This window comes from Mesoplodon densirostris, chromosome 20 (assembly GCF_025265405.1).
Source record: "Mesoplodon densirostris isolate mMesDen1 chromosome 20, mMesDen1 primary haplotype, whole genome shotgun sequence".
In the NCBI taxonomy this organism is placed as follows: domain Eukaryota; kingdom Metazoa; phylum Chordata; class Mammalia; order Artiodactyla; family Ziphiidae; genus Mesoplodon; species Mesoplodon densirostris.
In genome coordinates, this window is record NC_082680.1 from 41,903,562 (window position 1) to 41,927,711 (window position 24,150).

Below are 24,150 nucleotides of genomic sequence, written 5' to 3' on the forward strand. Positions count from 1 at the left end.
TCATTCTCCTACCAAACCTACTAGCACTTGGTAGAGTCTTGGGGTCTCGGTGGAGTTGTCATAAATGAAGTCGGGTCATCACAATGGACCAGGGACCAGTGCCCAGTGACCAGTGACGTTTGTACTGTTCAGCTGCAGCCACTCAGACATCTTCTGGTGTTGCCTCCTCATCCCTTCTACCTGCAGGTGATGTTTCCTCTTCTCTGACCATGTCAGGTAAGAAAAGAAACTTTTTAAAGTTTTTCGTCAGATTAACTTTGCCCCTAAATTTAGCAGTAGATTCAAACTAGCAAGGAATAATGAGGGAAAGTATCGAACTACAAGTCTGGAGACCTAATTTCACTTTTGACTTTGGCATTTACTATCTGTGTGACTTTGGACAAATCATTGACTGTCTCACAACGACTGATTTTTTCCTTCTCTGTTAGGTTAGGATACTACATTGCTTGATCACTCTGATCCCTTTCTAATATTGAGCCTTAAAGGGTACCCATGTAGAAAATGATATCAGAGACTTCTCAAGAGTGTTTCAACAGAAACATAGAAACGCCAGGTGACATAGAAAACTAGCAATATATAGCAAGATGTTCCATCTCTAATGGTCTCCCTCCACTAATATTTCGACTAGTTGAAAGGAGAAAATAGGGAGAGAGGATGGAGAGTACTGGGCTGTAGGGAGGCCCAGAGTCAAACGTAAGGAAGTTTAGGATTGTTTTCATCAGCCCAGACCGACAGGAACCAAGTGATAGGAAAAAATATAAGAATGAAGAGGGAAAGCATAGAGGAGCTCTCAAGTAAAACGTAGTTTGCAGTGGAATGTTGATTGGAACCAAAGATTTTAAATTGAAGCAGAAACAGCATAGAGTGAATTCTGCTCAGAGCAGCACAAAACAAAGTGGATTGTAGCAAACCCTTATTTTAACAGACTAAGGAGGAAAGTAAGCCCAGAACAGGGTAGCACCAGGAAAGGCAGATTATCAGAAAAGTCATACTCAGTGTTTTTTTCTTTTATTGCCTCTCTGAATACAGTTGGCACTTGATACTTTTGAATATCAACATTTTAGAAATATGTTTTAGTAATGATGCTTCCTATATACAAGAAACCAAAGTGGTTATCTAGGGATCTGCTTTCCAATGTTTTATTCTTTCTAATTTTTAAACTATGTAGACATACTACCAATTAAAAGTTTTAAATGATATCTTCTAAGTTGAATCAGAAGGACTATTTCCTTTGTGTGATATGTAGGTTCTACGGCAAGGTTGCTTTTCATCTTTACAGTTCTTTCCCTCCTAACACAGAGAGCACATTGATCAACAGCCACCGTTCCTTTTTAGATCTGAGCTACCTAAGAAAGAAAAGAAAATGTCAAGCCCCACATCTCTAGTTCCACATTGAGGGAATTCCCTGCCGGTCCAGTGGTTAGGACTCAGTGATTTCACTGCCAGGGCCACGCGGCGCGGGAAAAAAACAATCTGCATTTATCTAAAACAATATTGTGGAGTCCTTTGGATTTTCTTACATTTGAAAATCTTTTTTAATTGGATTCAAGTGATGATGGTTTTTCTAGGTTTTGGGATGTCATCTTCTTGGATGTTGAAGATGATTATAATCTAAGTTCTAGGATAAATACAAAACCCTTCTTGATACTTTTTAAGCTTCCTTTCTGCTTATGATCTATTTCTATTCTTTGAAATATATATTTCTACCAGGCTTAATACCTGGTACTTGCTGGGTAAAAATATGAATGAGCACAATAATGAAATTCTTTTACACTTATTATTTGGCTGTCTGCTTTGTACCAGTTTCAATGGAAATACTTGTCTATATATAATTTGCCTACCTATACATTCACATTGATTGAATGTTGTTGCTTGTTATGCATTTTTACTAATATATCTTTAATTCTTTGAAAGGTCTTGATCAATCCAAAGGTCCCGACGTGATGAAAGCCAAAGACACCAGAGCCATTCATCTTAAGATGAATCAGGTACAGGAAAAGCCAAGTGTCCTAAAGGTTCCCTCTGATCAACCCAGGAAGAACAAACATAAAGCCTCTGAGCCGATCAGTGGTGCTCCCAAGGCCAAAATCCAGCCAAAGAATCCAGAGTGCCTGTTAGGGGGAGAAGTGGTTCCATGCAATGCTGCAGTCAGTGACAGGGCTCCTGTGAACACGGCCAAGCATTCTAAAGGGAAACCTCAGAAAACTGCATCCAGAAAGATCAGCAAAACTAAGAGCCATGGGCAGGAAAAGACCACAAGGGCCAGGGGAAGAAAGAAGGCTGAAGAGAATAAGCAGTCAGGGAGCAAAGTCAAGGCAGAAGAGAAGCCAACAATTCCCCAGATGAAGCGGGAGGAACACCAAACTGAGCTTATCCAAGAGAGCTTTAAAAAGCCTCAAACCTCCCTAGGCATGTGCATGCTGGAGTCTGCGAAGGTTTTTCATGCACTGGGGGAGAAGAATGACAAGAAAACTGGGCTCTCTTCCTGTCGGGTCTTGGGAAATTCAAGCAACCCCAAAGACCCCCAGTCACCCCAGCTAGCCAGCCATGGCAGCGTACCCCACGTGAGGGTAAGAGCCCTGAGAAACCTCAAGTCAAAACCCAGAAACCAGACAGCAGTGCTGAAACAGAGTTTCCATCTCCATCCCAGTATCACTTGCCTCCTCGTGGGAAGGTCAAGTTGATACCTCTGACTTTTTCTGCCTGGGACAAGCCTCAAGCTCGACCTGCTCCTTGGAGGCCACAGTCTCTGGTCTCACATCTGCCTACTGTGGCGGACCGTGCCCAGACTGCCTCTACCAACTCGGCTCAACCTGCTGCAGCCACTTCATCCCAGCCAGCTCCTGCCTCTTTGCCAGGTCCTGCCAAACAACCTCAGCCAACTGTGACCAACCCAACCCATCCGGGTTGGACCGACCATACCCAGCCTAGTGTCCCTCAGCCTGTTGCTCCTAGGCCTGCACCCTACAAACTTCATCTGGCACTTCGCTCCAGCGGGAGCCTGTACCCCCTGCTGTGACTAAGCGCCACTCCCCACCCAAGCTCCAAACCGCATTTCTACTCCAAGACTTCAGCACGCAACGAAGACCATGGAGGGAACCCAACGTTTCTGAGCCAGTCATGTCAAAGCCCATCGAACAAGAGCACAGACCAGAGCGGGAGCCCATGAAGAGGCGGGCTCAACAAGAACGTGTGAATGCTTCCAAATACACCTCTTTGGGGAAGCTGCAGTTTTTCACTGAGAGGCAAAAAGAAATGGAAATTGCTGACAACTACGGATATTTATAGTAAGAGCTGCTAAGATTGTTCGGGCCACCTTGGGTACCAGCTGTTCTTCCTTATATACATAAGATAGGTATAAATTTCTCTATTTATTTTGAAATACTTTAAAACAATAAAACTGAATAAGTAAATGTAATAGAATTCATAGATGAGTAATAAACCTTTTGAATTTTGAGATGCTGATAACTCTGGCGTGCTTTATTTTTTTGGTTTTGTTTTGTGTTTGATGGGGTTGGAATCAAAGTCTGCATGAGAAAGGAAGGACTGAAAGTCGGATGGGAGTATGAAGGAAAGGGGAGGAAAGGGGTAAAAACTGAGGAAAGAGGAAGGAACGTGGCCCAGGGCCAGGAAGGTCGAAATAGATTCATGGATTTAAGAAAGGAAGCAGGAGTGAGGGTGAAAGGGCAGAAGTGAAAAGCAGGGTCAGAGGTCAGGGTTGAAAGAACAAAATGTGAGTAGAGCTGAAGATGACGGAAGGTGAGTCTAGGTTTACTAGAAGAAATAGAAAAAGTCTCTTGGGGAGGTTGGCCTTAAGTCTCACAACCACCACAGAGGTATTTAAGAAAACAAGAGGTTCAGGACACATGTCTGAAAGGTTTGAGTTGCCTTATGCAGGTGTGATTATAGTGGGGGTATAGGGAAATCTCCCAGAGAGGTGGCTAGGGCTCAGAGTTATCCTAGGGTCAGCTGACGATAGGGGCAGGGCCAAGGGAAGTGCTGCATCAGGAGGGAAATGAATAGGGCCTGGAATGCAAATCACCATGTACTCAACACCTAAGCACCAGGGCAGCTAATGCACTATTCAGTTAAGCCTGGCAACGACAGGCAAGGCCAGTATTCCTGTGCCACTTCACTTAGAGAGGTGCAGCAAAGGGCTGAGGTCACCTCGCATGTGGAGGTACAAGGCCTCAATTTGAGGCCCAAATGCCTCTCAAGTCCTCAGTATTTGCAGGTGCCTGCAGGCGTCCAACGTGGCTTTCAGAGCACAGCATGCTGAGGCTACTGGTGGATGAGATCAAGCTTCTGGACAGGCCTAAGTATTAACTTGAGGGGCTTCCTTCATTGACAGGGGGCGTGCCACCTTCTGTAAACATCACCATCAAGTGAAACGCTTGACAAAAATCCTACGGACGCGTCCACGGTCATGGGTGAGAGCTGTGGGACACGGGCACTGGGCAACGGCTCCAACAGCCACAGGACACAGGCACCCAGCGGTTCAGGGGCTCCCCGGGAGGCCTCGTGGGGCAGCTCGAGGGAGTGAGGCTGGGAGATAGTGGCAGGGGTGGGCGTCAAAAGGAATGACGTGGGGAGAAGGGAGAGATGGAGGCAGTGAATAGTGGAGCGTGGAGAGTGAAAATGGGAAAACTGGCAATTTTCATTTTCAAAATTATTTTTTTGAGATGTCATTCACATGCCATAAAATTCGCCTCCTGAGACTGCAAATTCAGCGTCATTGCGTACATTCTCAAGCCTATGCAACCATCACCGTCATCTAACCCATCACATATTCATCACTCCAAAAAGAAGCCCCTGTAACCATCAGCTGGCCCTCTTCATCCCCTCCTCCTTCAGTCCCTGCAACCATTCATTTCCTTTCTGTCACTATGGTTTGGCCTTTTCTGGACATTTCATGAAATAATACAAATGTGGCCACTCTGTGGGGCTTCTTTCACTTAGCATAATGTTTTCAAGTTCGTCCATGTCGTAGCATGTGTCGCTACTTCATTCATTTTTACGACTGTATAATATTTCACATATACACCACATTTAAAATTTCCATTCTCCCATTGATCGGCATTTCGGTTGTTTACACTAATAATCGCCATTTATTGACAGTTGATTCTGTGCCAGGCAGCACCAGGTTAAGTTACTGACCTTATTTCACAGACAAAGAGGCTTGCAGAGTATGAAGAGTTTGCCCAAGATTAAGAGCTAGTAATTGGGGGAACTGGGGTTTGAACTCAGACGACCTTCAGAGGTATGAAATTCACATGACAGAACATTAGAAAAGGTACACAGGGGTATTCAATGAAAAGTCACCCTTTTCCCCATGTTCCTCAGCCACACATTTCCCTCCTCAGAGGCATCTGCTTTTGCCATGTTGTGGATCCTTCCAAAGAACTAGTTATACCTCAACATGGATGTATCACAATTTATTGACTCATCTGTCCCACGGATTTGATATGTCACTTTTATGGTATAATAGATTCTTATACGTACTTATATTACTCTTTTCAGAGCTGTCCTGACTCATTTTTGCCTATCTTTTATGTTTTCCATTTCTCTAAAGTTCTTTTTATGTTCTATTTGATTTAAAAAACATTTTTCCTTGTCTTGTTTCTCTTAAGGCACTATCCATTATGTTCATTCACCTGTATTATTTTATTTAATTTATTTCTTTTTGGCGGTGTCGGGTATTAGTTGCAGCACGTGGGCTCTTCGTTGCAGTGCGTGGGCTCTTCCTTGCGACTCGTGGGCTCTCAAATTGTGGCGTTTGTGCTCCACAGCATGTGGGCTCACTAGTTGTGGTGTCGGGCTTAGTTGCCCTGCGGCATGTGGGATCTCATTTCCTCAACCAGGCATCGAACCTGCATCTCCTGCATTGGAAGGCAGATTCTTAACCACTGGACAAACAGGGAAGTCCCCACTCTCTTATTATTTTAAATTTAGTCGGCTTTTCTAAATTTTTTTTCTTTTATTTTGAATTCTGTCCTGAGTTCTATCATCTTACCTAATTCTGGTTTATGCTGTTCGTTCATCTGTTATTTTTATTATTGTAAAATATACAGAGAACAAAATTTAGTATTTCAACCATTTTCAAGTATACAATTCAGTAACATTAAAGACATTCACAATGCTGTGCAGCCATCAGCACTATCCAAATTCAAAATAATTATGTCAAGGTCTTCTCTGCTGGTGCAGTGGTTGAGAGTCCACCTGCTGAGGCAAGGGAGACAGGTGCATGTCCCGGTCCGGGAGGATCCCACGTGCCGTGGAGCGGCCAGGCCCGTAAGCCATGGCCACTGAGCCTGCGCGTCCAGAGCCTGTGCTCTGCAACGGGAGAGGCCACAACAGTGAGAGGCCCGCGTACTGCAAAAAATAATAATAATAATAATTATGTCAAAATATTGAGCAGGACTTCAGAAAGATGGAGGCAGGAGCATAGTTTCTGAATCTCTCCAAACCCTTTCATGGAAGAAGATCAAGTAAAACCAAACACCCATAGGTGGCATTTATCAGCATTTACCATCTCCAGAACTTTTCTACCATCGCAAACAGAGACTCACTCCTCTATAGCCATTAAAAAGTAACTTCCCATTCCCTCCTCGACACACGTTCTTTCATCTTTTCCATTGTTCTTCCTAACATCTTTTAGTCAACTATGAAATAATAGGTTACAGTTTTGATCTGTGTTTCGGACCAGTTTTTTCCAACTTGATTTTATTGTCTGAAGAGATGCTATTCTGCTCCTTATTCTCTTTTTTTTTCTTACACTACCTCTGTACGGGACTTGATCCCAATCCTTTTCTTTTATTGATTTTTTTTTTTTTTTTGTGGTACGCGGGCCTCTCACTGTTGTGGCCTCTCCCGTTGCGGAGCATAGGCTCTGGACACGCAGGCCCAGCGGCCATGGCTCACGGGTCCAGCCACTCCGCGGCATGTGGGATCTTCCCGGACCGGGGCACGAACCCATGTCCCCTGCATCGGCAGGCGGACTCTCAACCACTGCACCACCAGGGAAGCCCTCTTTTATTGATTTTTGAATGAAAAAGGTTTTAAAGCGCTTTGAAAAGGATGTGAGAGGCCAAGTGGAAACATGGTCTTCATGGCTGTTTCATCAATGCTTCACTTATACTCTTTTGAAATAACTGTTTTCCAGGAGGCATAAACCAGTGGGCTTTATCATTGGACAGAGTGCAGGGAAAGGAACCCACGAAAGCTGATCACCTTAGCAAAAATGATTTAGTTATGATTTCACCCAAGACTGGTCAAAACCCAGACTGGGAAACTCAATGAACCAGAGACGAGGTATAATGCCATCTTTCCTTCTCTCTGCCGCAGCTCTCAAGGGTTGGTCACCTACATGTTATTAGTAATTATTAGTTGGTTTCTGTTCATAATTACTATCAGAAGACACAGCACTTATGGTCCTAACTACACTGCCCAGCTATGCACCATTCTTCTTCGTTTTGGCTTCCCGTCCACCAGCAGGAACCTCATTTATTTTTCTTCTCCCTTCACCACAGCCCAGTAATGTTTGTGAATGACTCTCAGTCTCACCAGAATCTGTATCTCTCACTCTGCGCCAACATCCCACTGCATCATTCGCTCCCTGAAGTGTACTCTAGAAATTTAGGTAACCTGGATATTTTACCACTGTTCACCATCTCTTATGAAACCAGAAGAAGAGCAGCTTTCTGATGGAATGACAGAGACCTTGTAAAGAGAAAACATCAGTCTGCAGGAGAAAGGGAAGAAGACAATGATGGAAATAGTTTCTGGAAAACTATTTTTACATTAGATTTTGTTTGTTCCTGGTAAATAAATGGAAATCTTCTAAACATTAAAAGAAAATCTAGGGCTTCCCTGGTGGCGCAGGGCTTGAGAGTCTGCCTGCCGATGCAGGGAACATGGGTTTGGGCCCCGGTCTGAGAGGATCCCACATGCCGCGGAGTGGCTGGACCCGTGAGCCATGGCTGCTGAGCCTGTGTGTCCGGAGACTGTGCTCCACAACGGGAGAGGCCACAACAGTGACAGGCCCAGGTACAGCAAAAGAAAAAAAAATCTAAACAACTAAATTCAATAATATAGGAATAGAACATTTTAAAAATTTTTCTTTGGCTGTGCAGCATGTGGGATCGTAGCTCCCCAACTAGGGATTGAACCCACGCCTGCTGCATTGGAATGGCAGAGTCTTAACCACTGGACCACCAGTGAAGTCCCAGGAATATAACTTTTAGAGGAGAAGTTATAAACCCCTTGGTTATATGAACTGCAGATTTTTTTTTACTAAGAAGTCATGTATTTTAAATGACTTGGATGTTTAAAGAAAGGAAAAAAGGAAAGAAGGAAGGAAGGAAGACAAAGGGACTTCCTTGGTTGTGCAGTGTATATAATATCAAAAATAAATTAATTAATTAAATAAATTTAAAAAAGAAAAAAATGCTAAAATCCACTGACTAATTATTCAGGCTGTTATGTCTATTTCCAGATACATCCCTTTATAAACTTTTAATAAAAGGTTATCTTATGTCAGATGAAATGAATTACAAACTTTTCTCTTTTTCCAAAATTCGAGAAATTCCCGTACACTTCTAACTTCAAATTTTATAAAAATGGAAAAGTAGTGAAAAGCCTTATACTTACATCCAATTGCAGCATCTGGCCTCATGCCTTCTGTATCAATCAAATATCTACAAAACAACAAAATTCGAGTCATTTGTAAATAAAAAGAAAAGAAAATCAACTTTCTGCAAAAAAGGCCCTATTTTGCTTTACAAATATATATATAAAAATCCTAAGAAAATATCAGCACTTCTAATCAATAATTATTAAAGAATGATATACACCATGACTACAAAAAGGCGTTACTCCAAGGACGCAAGGATAAAGCAACTTTAGAAGAGCTATTAATATAATTATTTACAATAATACAACAATTTAATTAATAAATGAAAGAGAATAAAATACAGGACCAAACTGGCAGATGTTAAAAACTTATCTGATAACATGCAACAGTCAGTTTCGGTGAAAATGCTCTGTACGCTAAAAACAGGAGACTTAATATGACAGAGTATTCATCAAGAACCAACAAATAACAAAAGGCGAATTAGGATAAATATGTACATCATATCTACAAAACCCTATCTAACCAACCATCGGAGCCAGAAACTTAGGACTCACCATCACTGATGGCTACTTCTCCCTCGCCCTCATCCTCAACCCACCACCAGTGCTAACAATGAAGCTACCTACATACCTCTAGAATCTGTGAACATCCTTCCACCAAAATGACCACCACACCCTGGTCCACGCCACCATTATCCCCAATTTCTACAACAGTCTCCTAACTTGTTTCCTCTCTTCCACTCTTTCTCCCTGCAGTGCATTCTCCTCTCGGTAACAAAATGATAGGTTGAAAGTGCAGTTGGGTATGTTCCACACACTCACCTTCAACAAAAAAAGTTCAATTGTTTTCTATTACTCTTAGTTAAAGTCTGAAACCTTAAACATAAGCTTGAACGATCGAGCTCCTACCCCACACTTGTAGCTCCATTATAATCACATGCTCCCCCAACAGCCCCACCTTCCAGGCCAGTTCCTCCAACACAGCATATGCTTTCCTCTTATAGGGTCTTCTGCTATTCCTTATGCTCAGAAATCTCTCCCCAACCTCCCTATCTGGTTAATTCCTACTCATCCTTCAGATATCAGCTGAAACATCTGTAAATAAACCTTCTCTAATCTCCATGATGAGATCAAGTCCTCCCTAAAATATGATCTCATGGTACCATGTTCTTCTCCTTGGCACTTGTCAGAGTTGTAATTTTACATGCAGAGTATGATTCTTGAGTATCTATTCCCTCTCTGGACTGTTAGAATTCACAAAGGGCAGGTCAAGTCTCTTCACTCACAAAATTTCACAAGTCTTTTTGCTAGCACCCAGCACGGTGCTTAAACATAACACATGCTCAATAAGTATTTCCTGCATGAACAACCATAAACTGGTACAGTGTAGCAACATCCACCCAAAGCATAAGGACATAAACTCTATGATGCAGAAGTTCCATTCTGAATGAAGTAAACTGAGACAAAGCATATATATTCAATGGTGCTCACACAGGAATGTTCATTAATTTCATGTTTTATAATATCAAAAACTTCTGACTTTTATATGTTCATCAGTGAGCAAAGGAACAATGCAGCATTAAAAATAAGTAAACAAATGGGACCTAATGAAACTTAAAAGCTTTTACACAACAAAGGAAAGTGTAAAGAAGATGAAAAGACAACCCTCAGAATGGGAGAAGATATTTGCAAGCGAATCAACAAAGGATTAATATCCGAAATATATAAATAGGTCATGCAGCTCACTATTAAAAAATCAAACAACCCAATCAAAAAATGGGCAGAAGACCTAAATAGACATTTCTCCAAAGAAGACATAGAGACAGCCTCCAAGATGGCCAAGAGGCACATGAAAAGTTGCTCAACATCACTAATTATTAAGGAAATGCAAATCAAAACTACAATGAGGTATCACCTCACACCGGTTAGAATGGGTATCATCAGAAAATCTACAAAGAACAAATGCTGGAGAGGGTGTGAGGAAAGGGAACCCTCTTGCACTGCTGGTGGGAATGTAAACTGATACAGCCACTACGGAGAATAGTATGGAGGTTCCTTTAAAACTAAAAATAGAATTACCACATGATTCAGCAATCCGACTACTGGGCATATACCCAGAGAAAACAACAATTCAAAAAGACATATGTACCCCAATGTTCAAGGCAGCACTATTCACAATAGGTAGGCCATGGAAGCAACCTAAATGCCCATGGAAAGATAAAAGGATAAAGAAGAAGTGGTACGTATATACAATGGAATATTACTCAGAGATAAAAAAGAACGAAATTGGGTCATTTGTAGAGACGTGGACGGACCTAGAGACTGTCATACAGAGTGAAGTAAGTCAGAAAGAGAAAAACAAATATTGTATATTAATGCATATATGTGGAATCTAGAAAAACGGTACAGAAGAACCGGTCTGCAAGGCAGAAATAGAGACACAGATGTAGAGAACAAACGTATGGACACCAAAGGGGGAAAGTGGGGCAGGGCGGGGGTCGGTGGTGGTGAGATGAATTGGAAGATTGGGATTGACATATATACACTAATATGTAAAAAACAGATAACTGGTAAGAACCTGCTGTATAAAAAATAAATAAATGTTTAAAATTCAAATATAAATTTTAAATAATTAATTAATTAGTTAATTAGAAAAAAGAATGAGGTTGGAAGACTGTCAAAACAGCACACGGAACACACACTCAAGCCCTGGAAGATGAGGAAGTGCCATAAGTCCCCCACTTCGGATGACATCTCGCTGCCTCGCAAGTCTCAGTCCGACTGGGCTGGCTTTGGCAAGGGGACGGAGCTGGATCAGGAGCTGCTGCCGCCATATCTGGATCAAGTTCCAGTTTTGGTCTATCACTCAACACCTAGCCAGACTCGCCTAGCAACTCAGCTGAGAGGAACCAAATAGGATAGCTCAAAGAATAGGCCTCACACTGCATCAGCTTAAAGGTGTTTATGACCCTGGAAGCAATGGAGCAGAAGAAAGGATCCGGCGGACTTCCCTGGTGGTGCACTGGCTAAAGACTCCACACTCCCAATGCAGGGGGGCCGGGTTCATTCCCTGTTCGTGGAACTAGATCCCACACGCATGACGCAACTATGAGTTTGCATGCCACAACTAAGGAGCCCAGCGGCTGCAACTAAGACCCGGCACAAACAGACAAGAAAAAATCAATCAATAAAATAAAACCAATATTAAAAACAAGATCCGGGAGTGTGTGATCTGTATGATGGACTTTGCTTATGAGAACCCAGTTTGATTTCTGCTGTGTATGCAGATCACCTGGGCTGTACAGATGACTGGCTGATGAGATCCCTTACGTGCCCCTCCTGCATGGAGACAGTTGATGCAGCACTGCTTTTGTCCTAGAGTCTAACTGAGCCCGTGTCTCTCACCTGACTTCAAGAGAACCATCATTTTTGGTGGTTTGGATCTTTTGTCTTTGAGCCCAAAGAGCCGGGGGTTAGGAATTAAGATCATGCATGAAAGTTTCCTAAAAATTCCTTAACGGCTGCAGATGTTGGGGAAAAGTACGTGATAGTTTAGAAATTTAGGGGGAAAAGTAGGATGCTATTTTTATGGAAAGCCTTCACCCAGGGTTTAAAAATATAATTGTATTTAGATCTTGTTATTGCTCCAGTACATAGGATTTATGTAAAGTGTTACAGCACCTATATATGTTTTAATTCTCTGTCAAGGATTAGCATAAAGATAGTGGTTGTATTTCCTAAGTGAGATAACATGCTGCTTCCCCCTTTCCAAATTCTTTTCTGAAGTTGCTGGCATCTCGGTCAAGGTTTTACTTAATAGCTACATTTTATAACACTGGCACACAAAAAAAGTAGTTTTAAGCTTGTTTGCATAGTTCCTGTTTTTAAGAATAAACATAGAGCATTTATTTTTTTACTTTATAGGAACTCCACAAGTTAAGGTCCCATTACTCTTTTGCTGTGATTGTTGTTACTATTGATGGTGCTCTTTTCTGTCTTTGCTGGTTCTTTCTAATCTACCATTTGTCCTTATTGGCATACGATCATCTCAGGGTCACAAGATGGCTGCTGTAAAACCAAGTATCATATTCTAACAAAACAAGGAGCAAGCAGAAAAAGAGTCCAAATGGTCATTTTCCTAATGCATATTTATCTTTTTTCAGAGAAAAATATCATTCTCATAAGCACAATAACAGCCTTCCCCTCATTACTCATTTGCCAAAACAGACTGATATGACCATTCATAAGACAATTTATGGCAAAGAGGGGTATGATAATGATTGCCTCAGCCTAACAAGGATTTATCCACTAAAGCTGAATGCTTCACTCCTCAAAGAAATCAACACTTTTCTACATACAAAACACAAGTCTCTTGAAGGGTTCTTCATAAGTGCATTATTGAAGAATTTGGTATGTCACAAGCACGTAAGGATTTGACATTCAACTGTAGTAGTGTCCATGTTGGTTAATTTTCTTACAAGCCCCATGATGAGTTTGAGAAAAACTGAAAGAATCAGAGTATCAGGTTCTATTAAATTCTTACGTGTATCTTGCTTAAGTTTTTGTTCATTAATTTATATCCAACTACCTAAAGCCAATTTGGAGGAAAAAAATAAATAAATAAAATAAATAAATGAATGAATGAATGAATAAATAAATAAGATTGAGGTCTCTAAATATTTTCATAGGAAGATGCCCAACATATATTAAATTATAAACCAGAATGTCTAAATACTATACCATTAAATCACATGTACAGTCAGTTCTGTATATCCAACGGTTTCATATCCTACAGATATGGAAGGCCGACAATACTACACCATTTTACATTACGGGACTTGAGCATCCGAGGATTTTGGTATCCATGGGGAGTACTAAAAACAATCCCCTGCAGATACCAAGGGACCATTGTATATGCTTATATCTGGATTTTTTATGTCTCAAAAAATATGTGCTAAATTATTACTGGCCATAACCTCTGAGTAGGGGGCAAAATTGCCTTCCACTTCATACATTTCTCTGACTGCATTTTTTGCATTCAGCTTACATTAACTTACATTACTACTGTAAACAGAATAATTTAAACATGGTCTGCCTCTTGGGGTTGGCAACTCACCTGCAGATGAGGTAGCCAGTCCTGTTTAAATCAGGGGTACAGTGGACACCAATAAGTCTGTATATAAAAAGGGAATATGGAATTAAGTAAGCAAAGTAGAAACACTAAAAACAGGTTATACAATTTTCTTAAGAGTAGCCTTTATTAGTTACCAGAACACGACCACTATCCTGAAAAGGAAAAACTCTGAAGAAAAGAGTGTTTTTGCAGGAACATACTATAAAGAATTAAGTCCTATAAAGTCAAAATTCATTGTGTCTTGGAATTTTTGCATAGCCTCCAATCAGATGCAATTGTATGGAATGGAGAATGTCCATCAGGAACTGATTTGACTATAGTAAAATGGAGTGGAAATAAAACAGGCTATCAGAAGAATAGAATTTGTTTTTGAGTGAAAGAAATGGAATGCCTTCACTTTTAATGCTCAATATTAAAAAGGACAAACAGTTTCTGAAGGGCTCTTGGGGTCCCAAAGCACCTCCATTCCTTCTCTCATTCACTGCTCCTCACATGCCACAGGTCTACGTGCCTCAGCAGGACTCAGGTGAGTAGCACCGTGCTTATTTCACAATGAAAAAGTAAGGCTTCAGACGTAAGCCTAAGCTGCACAGCAGGCAAACAGAAAAGAGACTAGAATCGAGTCTCAGATTTTTCCAACTATGCCACAGTATTTCGTGGACCAGCACTTAATAAAATTATATGAGGAAGTAAATAAAAAACAACAACATGTAGCTGATCTCTGCAAAAGGTATGTCTGTGACTACGTGGTGTCTGGCATTCGTCATCTCCTGCCTGGATTACTACCGCCCTACAATTCTAACAATCACTTGTATTTCAACTGATCTTCCACATGGAAAATGTTACCTTTCTAAAATAGAAACTTGGCTGGATTGCTCTGTTCCTTAAATATCTTCACTTAGCACAGAATAAAGCCCAAGTTTTTAGCACAGCATTGAGAACTCTTTATAAACAAATACCAGTCTGTCTCTCCAACTGAATGACAAGTTCAAACTAAATTACAAGACTCTGCATCATCCACCTCCCTCCTTTCCCCTGCCAGCCTCCCTGATCCCATTCTCTACTGCCCTGCCCTCACTCACTTTCCCCTGTCCAGCCACACTGCCCTCCATACTATTCCTCAAACATGCCAAGCACCGTCGTGCCTCAGGGACTTTGCACCTACTATTCCTTCTGCTTCAGAACACACCCTCCCCACCCATCTCCACTCTCCCAGATATCCAAAAGCTTTATTTCTCACTTCAAGGCTCTGCTCAATCGACATCGTAATAGAGGGGACTTCCCTGATCACCTACCACATTCCCTCACCTCTTCATCTTGTGTTTTTATTCTCCAAAGCATTTACCGCCACTTGACACTCCACATATTTACTTATTTACTCATCTCTCTCCCGCACTAGAAGGTAAAGTACATAAGGGCAAGAACGTGGTTCTGTTCCTACTGCCTCGAACAGTGCCTTCAACTTAGAAGGAGTTTTATAAATATTTGGTGTAAAGGAATGTATGAATTCCTTGCCCTTTCACACTACCCTCTAGTCACACAAGAGGCTGCCCCTCCAGAGCACAAGATCAAGCCCTGTGCCTTCGGTACCTGTTCGCAATAGCTCAGCTGTCCTTTCCTCATTCCAGCAAAATCCTCTTCCACGAAGCTCAGCTCAAACGCTGTCTCCTCAGTCAGGCCTTCCTCAGTTTCTCCTCTATATTCCTGCTGCACTTGATTCTTTTATTATAATTAACCCACTTCGAGTCACTACATGTTTAGCTTCCTAGATAACTCTAAGTTGCTACTGAACAAAGACTTCTAGTCACCTCTCTATCCCCGTGCCCGAACAACAAACCTATGAGCCTCTCGGTGTTTACTAAAACAATTTATTTTCTGAGTCTCTTCGAATTCTAGGGAGTGGATACTATAGTCTCCTCCTCATTATCAGTGAGCCTGGCATCTGTGGGAGGGGCTGATAGCAGAGGAAGCCACCAATGGATCATAACTAAGGTCCTGAGACTGCAATGCCACGGAGCATGGTGAAGTTAGCCCACTGCATGCAGAAGACCCACAGAGGAGTCAGCATATGCGATGGACTACACTTGGCATAACATGTGAACAATCAAGGTTGACAAACGTGCTCTCATGCACTTGTAAGGATCTTCTAGCCCACGCGGAGCACACAGAACACACACAAAGGAGCCTGGAGGAAGTGAGGAGGCCGGCAGCTGCACCCTAACATCTTAAGAGGTAACATTTCTGTGACTACAGTTTACACAAATCAGAAAATTTGCCTCCTTTCTAGACACCCTGGATATCACAGGCAAGGCCAAGTCTCTCAAGTTTTAAAGCTAAAGTACAGGGAAGATCTGTGAATAGGGCTTAAGATATTTAAGAGCTAGGACCTGCATTAAGCAACCAGCTTATAGAATGAAAATTTACCTTGAAATTCCAGTCTCTCCCTCTCTTTCTCACCTCCTATCCACTATCTTCCCACCTCCATCTCTATTCCTTCTCGCTACTCCCTGTTTTATGTATATGTGTTTATCATTTTTTATATATATGGAATATGTACTGTCTCTTAGGTTTATTTAATAAAGTCAACACTCCTCAGGCTAAATTTAGAAAGGAAAAAACGAACACTTTCTCATGTGGTTCAGTGGTGATCCAAAGACAAAAGATACCTCAGTCTTAAAACATGGCAAATACCATGTTCCTTCTGATAGTTAGATGGTAGAAAAAGGCAAGTGGATCCTTAAAATTCAGACGCTATTAAGACCTAGTATCAAGAGAGTACATCTTAGAGCACAAACAAGAAAACACCAGCCTTTTAAGTTCTTCCTGTCTGTCAAGATAAGAATAAGAGGTGGTAGTGTTCTTCCTCACTTGCACCCAAAGTATAAAAGCAGCAAAAATATCTTAAACACATATGATGAGGAAGCCACTCTTCTGGTCCACTCTGCTTTGTTTGGCTTCTAGGGATCTGTCCCACTCCGAACTTTTGCTTTATGTTTTCTCTTTTATATACGCTAAGAACCTGAGTGTCTTAACCTTTTCTTCCACCTCTCAACCAATAAATAGGACAAAAGAACATTTTTATTTTTTTATGTAGTTTCCATTCAAATGTTTAAAAAAGAGATAAGTAAGCTAGTTCAGTTCATATTTCTCACAAAAATCACTTTCCAAATTAAACTAAATTGTTTGTGACCATAAACAGGAAAAACACCATACTGTATTAGCACCATCTGACATTTCCACCTTCATGTTACCAAACACAACAGGCCTAATGTCACAACTATTAAAAATGTTAAAAATCCCAACCCCACTCAAAATGCATACCAAAGTTCAGGTAAAGGGAAAAAAAAACAAAACACAAAGAACTCGCCATTATCTTTATTTTCTTTCAGAAATCCACTAACAGCACATTGAAATTTAATAATAGTGTCATCATCTGGCACCGGATGCCCAACTGTACAAATGTTTAAATAAGGAATACTTTCTGGTAAGTCCTATAAGGCAAAACCATGAAAATATGTATTATTTCCTTTGTAGGGAAAGAATAAAAAATTAATTAGAGAAGGCGGAATATAAACCAAGAGAGGACATTAAACTTAGTATGTCAGTCATTCTGATAAGAGCCATTTTCTCCAAAGCTGCTTTAACCAGTAAGTATCACTTGATTTTCATTAAAACTGCAGAATGGACAGTTACTAGGCATGCAAAAGGAAAAGCAAATCTATGTGAATGAATGCACATGTAACTCAAAATGATATAAACAGTTCTACCTACATTTATGTTCTATCTTACATTTCAGGGGCCATACAGAGGCTGTGATCTAAGTAGAATAGTAGAATAGAATCAGAAGAACTTGGATTCGAATTAGGAAATAGAGCAAATTTCAGGCAGTGTTGAGAACTGGTATTCTTGGGGTGGGAGAAAGTAGACTATCAATAGAAGACAGAAAAGGATAAGTGAAAATTCTCTAGTTCTGAATTTAAATGGAAAGTAGCAGTATGAACCTACGACATATTTTAGAAATATTAGCAACAAACATACATATTGCCTAGCTCTGACTACTGAACAAGTCTAGAAATAACTGATGTCATGTCAAAAGGACTCAGGAGTCACTGAAAGCTCCAACTGGTCAAACATAGGGCCTCAGTTAGAATAGTAACTGTAGCGGAGTCCACAGTGACATGAATAAATAAATTTAAAAAATGGGTCACCACTGGAGGATATCTGTCAATCAACTCATTATTTTGAAAACTGTTAAATAAAAGAAGAGAATCATGCCTCTACAACTGGGCAACCAAATAGTTGATGAGGGGAATCTTCTCCTTATAGAAATATACCCAGCTAATAAGTGTAAAAAAGAAAAACAGAATTCACCATTTTATTTATTTATTTATTTAATTTTCAGATACGCGGGCCTCTCCCTGTTGTGGCCTCTCCCGTTGTGGAGCACAGGCTCCGGACACGCAGGCTCAGCAGCCATGGCTCTTGGGCCCAGGCACTCTGCGGCATGTGTGATCTTCCCGGACCGGGGCACGAACCGATGTTCCTTGAATCGGCAAGAGGACACTCAACCACTGCACGACCAGGGAAGCCCCCACCATTTTTGGAAGCCTCAACTGAATTAATGGATGTAGGTATGAATCATCAGTGACTGCTAATATCACAGAAAGAGAAAATTATACATCTCCATGGAAGAACACATCATCACCTATGAAACTGTCTTGCCACAACAAAACATGCAAGCTTCATTCTGATCAACTACCAATTTACAGGAAATAAAAGGACTGAAGAATATGTTACCAACACATGGAATGTAACCATCAAAATCTACATGGGACAAATTACCTGCTTTCTTTAAAAATAAAAGTCAAGGAGGAAAAAAAAGTGAGAAAGACATGGAGGGAGAACCTATAGATTAAATAAGACTTTAGAGACCTAACAATCAACGGCAAAGTGTGCACCTTATTTGGATCTAATTCAAAATTCTTAAAAACAATTTTTTATGACATTTAGGACACAACTGCAAATTTGAGCACTCACTGGGTATTTACTATTAAAAATGATATTAAGGAATAAAAGTCCTATATTTTAAATATAAATACCAAATATGTATAGGTGGGGCTTCCCTGGTGGCACAGTGGTAGAGAATCTGCCTGCCAATGCAGAGGACACGGGTTCGACCCCTGGTCTGCGAAGATCCCACATGCCGTGGAGCAACTAGGTCCGTGAACCACAACTACTGAGCCTGTGCGTCCGGAGCCTGTGCTCCACAGCAAGATAGGCCGCGATAGTGTGAGGCCCACGCACCGTGATGAAGAGTGGTCCCCGCTTGCCACAACTACAGAAAGCCCTCGCACAGAAACGAAGACCCAACACAGCCCAAAGATAAATAAATAAGTAAGTAAATAAATAAATAAATATTTTTTTAATGTATACGTATAATTACATGTTGTCTCAGAGCTGCTTCAAGATAACATGGAATGGGGTGAAACAGGTGGGGGTATAGATAAAACATGACAGCCATCAGTTGGTAAATATTAAAGCTGGATGAATTCATGGGTATACAGGGAACATTTACAGTATTTTGTATACTTTTGTATATGTTTAAAATTTCTGATAATTGTTTAAAAACAAGACGACACTGTAGAAAACCGTTTGGCAGTTTCTCAAATGTTAAACGTAGAGCTACCATACGATCCAACAACTCTGCTACTACCTACACTGCACAGCTAAAAGGACTGAAAGCAGGGATTGGAACAAATATTTGTACACCAATGATCATAGCAGCATGATTCACAATAGCTACAAGGTAGCAACAACCCAAGTGTCAATCAACCGATGAATAACAAAATATGGTATATACACACAGTGGGATTTATTAAGGCAAAAAAGGAATGGCATTTTCTTACATGCTATAACATGGATGAACCTTGAAAACACTAGGTTTAGTGAAATAAGCCAGACATAGAAGGATAAATATTGTAGATTCCACTTACACGAGGTACCTAGAAGAGGCAAATTCATAGACACAGAAAATAGAATAGAGGTTACTAAGGGCTGGTGGGAGGGAAAATGGGGTTGTAACTGTTGGATGATTACAGAGTTTTTGTTGAGGATGATGAACAAGTTTGGGTTATAGACAGTGGTGATAGTTACACAACACTGTGACTGTATTTAATGCCACTGAACTGCATATTTATAAATGGTTAAAATAAATATGATTTATGTATATTTTACCACAGTAAAAAAAAAAGAGGAATAACTGAGTTGAAATTTCAGTGCTTCCTTGTCCGAGACTCAGTTTCATCGTCTGTAAAATTAGCAATTGTAGTTGTCTATCCTCTGAGCTTAGTGCAGAGTAAGCACTCAGAAGGAGATCTCAGTACTACTTCCACTTCAACAGCAAAGCATTGTTGTGAAGATTAACTAAGTCAATGGATATAAAAGAACTTTCTAAATGGCTATACAAATATTAACAAACTTTAGGAGTTACTGTCTCCCAAGGCCATGGAACAGGTCAGAAGAAGGATAATTCTTTTGCACTGGTATGTCCTACATGGGCCAAGAGAATATATGGGTTTCTGTACTCTCTCAGAAGGTATTAGGAAAAGAAAGCATAAAACTTAGAGAACAATTGTCTTTTACCCTGATGCTTAAACATGCTCAGGCAACTGCTTCAAATAAGTGCTAAAGACATAATGCACATACCTTTCTTTCCTTTTAGGCTACTAATATTCTTGCTAAAAGTTTACTTCGTTTTCAAAACATAGAACATGGAAGCTTATAGAATTTCTTCAGCATATCTACAGCCTACTGCCAAATACTATAGTTCAATTCATATCTTTCATCTCATTTTGCAACAGCAATTACAAATGTGTATTTAAGGAAACCACTAGCTTCCCTTTCTGAACCCATGAAAAGAAGGCCAGGATTCACCTTAGCATAAGATGATAACTACTGAATTACTATGAATTATGACAGTATGAGAAAGAAGGTCGTTTTCAACTACAGGTTCCATTTACCTCTGGCTTATAATAGCGGTGCGTGTACGTTAGGTCAATTATCAGCCCGAGTTCTTCATTCTGTTCTTGGATTTTGTTAAAAAACATGCAAGGGGGAAAAACATTCTTCTGGAGCAAGTTCTTTTCAAAACTCTGTCAGAAAGAATAAAATAAGAAGGAACATGTGTCTAAAATCCTTTACTATATTATCCATTTATTCAAACCCTGTGATGCTAACATATGAGACTCAAAGTAATGTTTCCTCCTCTGGAATTTACAAGCGATATTACAATCCTTTCTTCCAGAGAGATTAGACGGAAGAAAATAAGTTCACTTCTATATATTTATTTCTATGAGTGTTTATTTCATGTTGGTGTCCTAACTGGACTGTAAATTCCCAGAAGGAAGGGACCACATCAATTTTGCCTACCACTGGATTGCCAGCTCCAAGCAGAGTGCCTGTAAGTAGACACATAAATAAATACTTCTTCAATATCTACCTATATGAAGGATGGCTTTCACTGCTAAATATTCTTTTATGTATTTAGCTTATTTATGTTCTCTGTTCAATTGATCTGTTTGGTTATTCAAGTGCCAGCAACACACTTTTCTTTTTAAATTAGTAGACTAGTTTTAGAGCAGTTTGACATTCACAGCAAAACGGAGCAAAAAGTACACAGATCCCACTTACACCCTCTCTCCTTCACCCACACAGCCTTCCCCATTATCAACATGCCATACCAGTGTGCTTCATTGGTGAGAATTCATGAACCAACACTGACACATCATTATCAATCAAAGTCCATACATTTTTGCATTCATGGTACAAGTAGCTATTTCTTTATTCCTAGTATAGTCATACCCAAACATTTACATACAAAGATACATATTGCTCTCTTAATCATTACTTTATTCTTTATTTATAGTTAGGGCATTCCGTTGGGATTTTTTTTAATTAAGTACAATAGTAGGTTGTATTTATCTATAAATTCCATTTATGGATAGTAAAGGAGGTATTAAAAAGTATTTGCTATAAAAAGGCAAAATGGAGTATGACGGTGTTGAGAGCCAGGGCTCTATATGGTGAATTCAGATTTCTGGAAGAATACGGTAATAACTTTTGCTTACCTTTTTTAAAGGAACTTTGAAAGCAATGAAACAAGTCCCAGGCATCTGCTGTCCAACTGGGAGATAGTCCTTCCAACTATTAATATATTTTTGTTAGGCAAATTTTATGTTAGGCTGTTTCCTTGAATAGGATGAGTGTGCCCTGAAAATGCAAAGCATATCCCTCTATAGTAGGTCCCTCTTCTTTCTGCTTTGCATTTTGCTGCTCCACTTATTCAACCCTACCTTGTAATAAGCTACACTTCCCTTGTTCCTGTTTTCCGTCTTGAAAACAGATAAAAGGCAACAAAACAATGCAAAGGTCTCAACAAATAAGGGATATCTAAACCCAGAGATGGCCAGACCTTCTGTATCCCTGATACAACCGAGCCCGGTGTTGACTACAATGGTATCATTAACACATGCATGTTGACTGAGAGTGTTTGAACTCAGTTCTTCCACTTCACAGTTGTGTTTTAGTCCTCATACAAAACCTGAGGATAAAATTCGTAATGCTAGGAATCACAGTGAACAATAATATCTGAACTGATTGCTGTAAGATGAGTGAGAACTAAGGTTAACTCAGTGTATCTGAAGCAAAGAAAGTGGGGGTAATAGTGGCACAAGATGGGGCTAGAGAAGCAGAGAGGATTCTAGACCAAGAAGAGTCTTAAAGGCCAACGGTGTGTTTTCTATTCTCAAAACAATGGTTTTGAGCGCTGTCTATGAGCAGTGTTCCAACTTGCTTTTAAGGTTTCTTGTGTGAAGAATGGATTGGAAGGAAACAAGAAATATGGACACGAGTTAGGACCTAATTGCAACAGACAGGCAAGTTCAGGATTAGCATGTTGAGGATGAGTTGACAGATTCAAAAGAAACTCAGGAGATAAACTGAAGCGGGCTTAATGGGCTATGAGATGGAGGAAAGGAAGGTCTTAGGGAATTAAAGGGTTTACTGCACACATGAGCAAAGTCCCAAATCAATCATTTGAACGTACAGAGGTAGATCTCTCAAATGACACCGGTTAGCAAGCAACAGTACGACCTTTATAATTCCCAGACACAACACAAACCAACTGTTTCGATGGAAAATCCGGCAGTACCCGTGCGTTTTTTCACTCAACTTAGTTGCAGTTCCTCTTACTCCCATTTTCTCTGCCAAAACAACACAGCTTGAGGAATACAAGGGGACTCCATTTTGGTAATTAAGGAGTGTCCACAACACTCACAGTCCCATCTTAAAAAGCAGTCCCTCTGCATTTTACCCGAGGAGAAATGGCCAGAGCCCCCCTTTTAAAACGGTGGGGGGAAATCAGAACATCTCACACTGTCCCTTTCAACCACTGTGAACTCAGCCGCGAGACGACCAATACCCCCTATAGCACAGCGCGGACGGGGCAGCGGCCGGGGGCAACAGTGACAGGAGACAGCACAAGACACGAAGCCCAGGCCCAGGGGCTCTGAGCTCCACCCGCAACGCCCAGGGGCCGAGGCGTGTTACCTTTCCGGGATGTGCTTTCCGCCCTTCCTCCTGGCCGACGAACGTCCGGAAAAGCCGCGACGCTGACACCAGCGCACACGGGCATGATGCCACTGGCTCATGTCACCCCCAACATGCCAACCGCCCAACACCAAGAGTGCCAAAGTCGCCAACCCAGCGGCCCTGGTACCAGCACACGGCCCCGAGCCACAAACGCCCAGGAACAAGCCCACGGGGCTCGCGCGCCGCTTTCTACTGCGCATGCGCCACGGCCGGTCCAGATGACGTCACCACGCGCGCGGACTGAGACGCTTCATTAGGGAGGAGGACTCTGACGGCTGCAATTCCCTCCTTAGCCGGAGGCTGGTAGCAGACGTTCATTAGTTCGTGTGTGTACCCTTCAGAATTCCACTCCTACGGGACATGCAAAGTTGTCCCACTCGCCCAGTTTCCTGTGTGGTTCTTTCAGATATGTCCCAAATGCTTACATTCACACTTGTTCTATCTTGTACGTATTTCTACGTAATGGATATCCTGTATTTTATAGAAGAGCAGTATAGTATACACAGTCTACAATCTGTCTTGGATACTGATGTTCCCAGTCAATTTTTGCGTACATCTCTTCTGTTCTCTTTAATAGCTGCGTCACATTACATAATTTACGTGGCCAGGCCAATATTGATGGACTTTTAGTTGTTTTCAGTTTGGGGATATTTTGTTTGCTTTTTGATTTTGACCTCTGTTACAGATAGGCTGCAATGTGAACCTCTTTATACATGTGTAGAGCTATATATAAATTT

At 41.0% G+C, this 24,150-nt stretch overlaps 1 protein-coding gene and 2 pseudogenes across 1 annotated transcript; 2 read left to right on the plus strand and 1 right to left on the minus strand.

The window, feature by feature from the left end:
* Positions 1-1,901: 1,901 nt before the first annotated feature.
* LOC132481195 (uncharacterized protein C2orf78-like) lies at positions 1,902-3,288 on the plus strand (annotated as a pseudogene).
* Positions 3,289-4,341: 1,053 nt separating this feature from the next.
* On the minus strand, positions 4,342-23,523 carry LOC132481196 (RNA/RNP complex-1-interacting phosphatase-like). The gene is made up of 7 exons (XM_060085868.1): positions 23,372-23,523; positions 21,892-21,967; positions 20,785-20,916; positions 17,129-17,256; positions 13,748-13,804; positions 8,594-8,696; positions 4,342-4,545 (listed from the first exon to the last, which is right to left on the minus strand). The coding sequence occupies exons 1-7, from the start codon at positions 23,470-23,472 to the stop codon at positions 4,342-4,344; spliced, it is 801 nt and encodes a 266-aa protein (XP_059941851.1). The 5' UTR covers positions 23,473-23,523.
* LOC132481376 (RING finger protein 11-like) lies at positions 11,309-12,010 on the plus strand (annotated as a pseudogene).
* Positions 23,524-24,150: the final 627 nt, after the last annotated feature.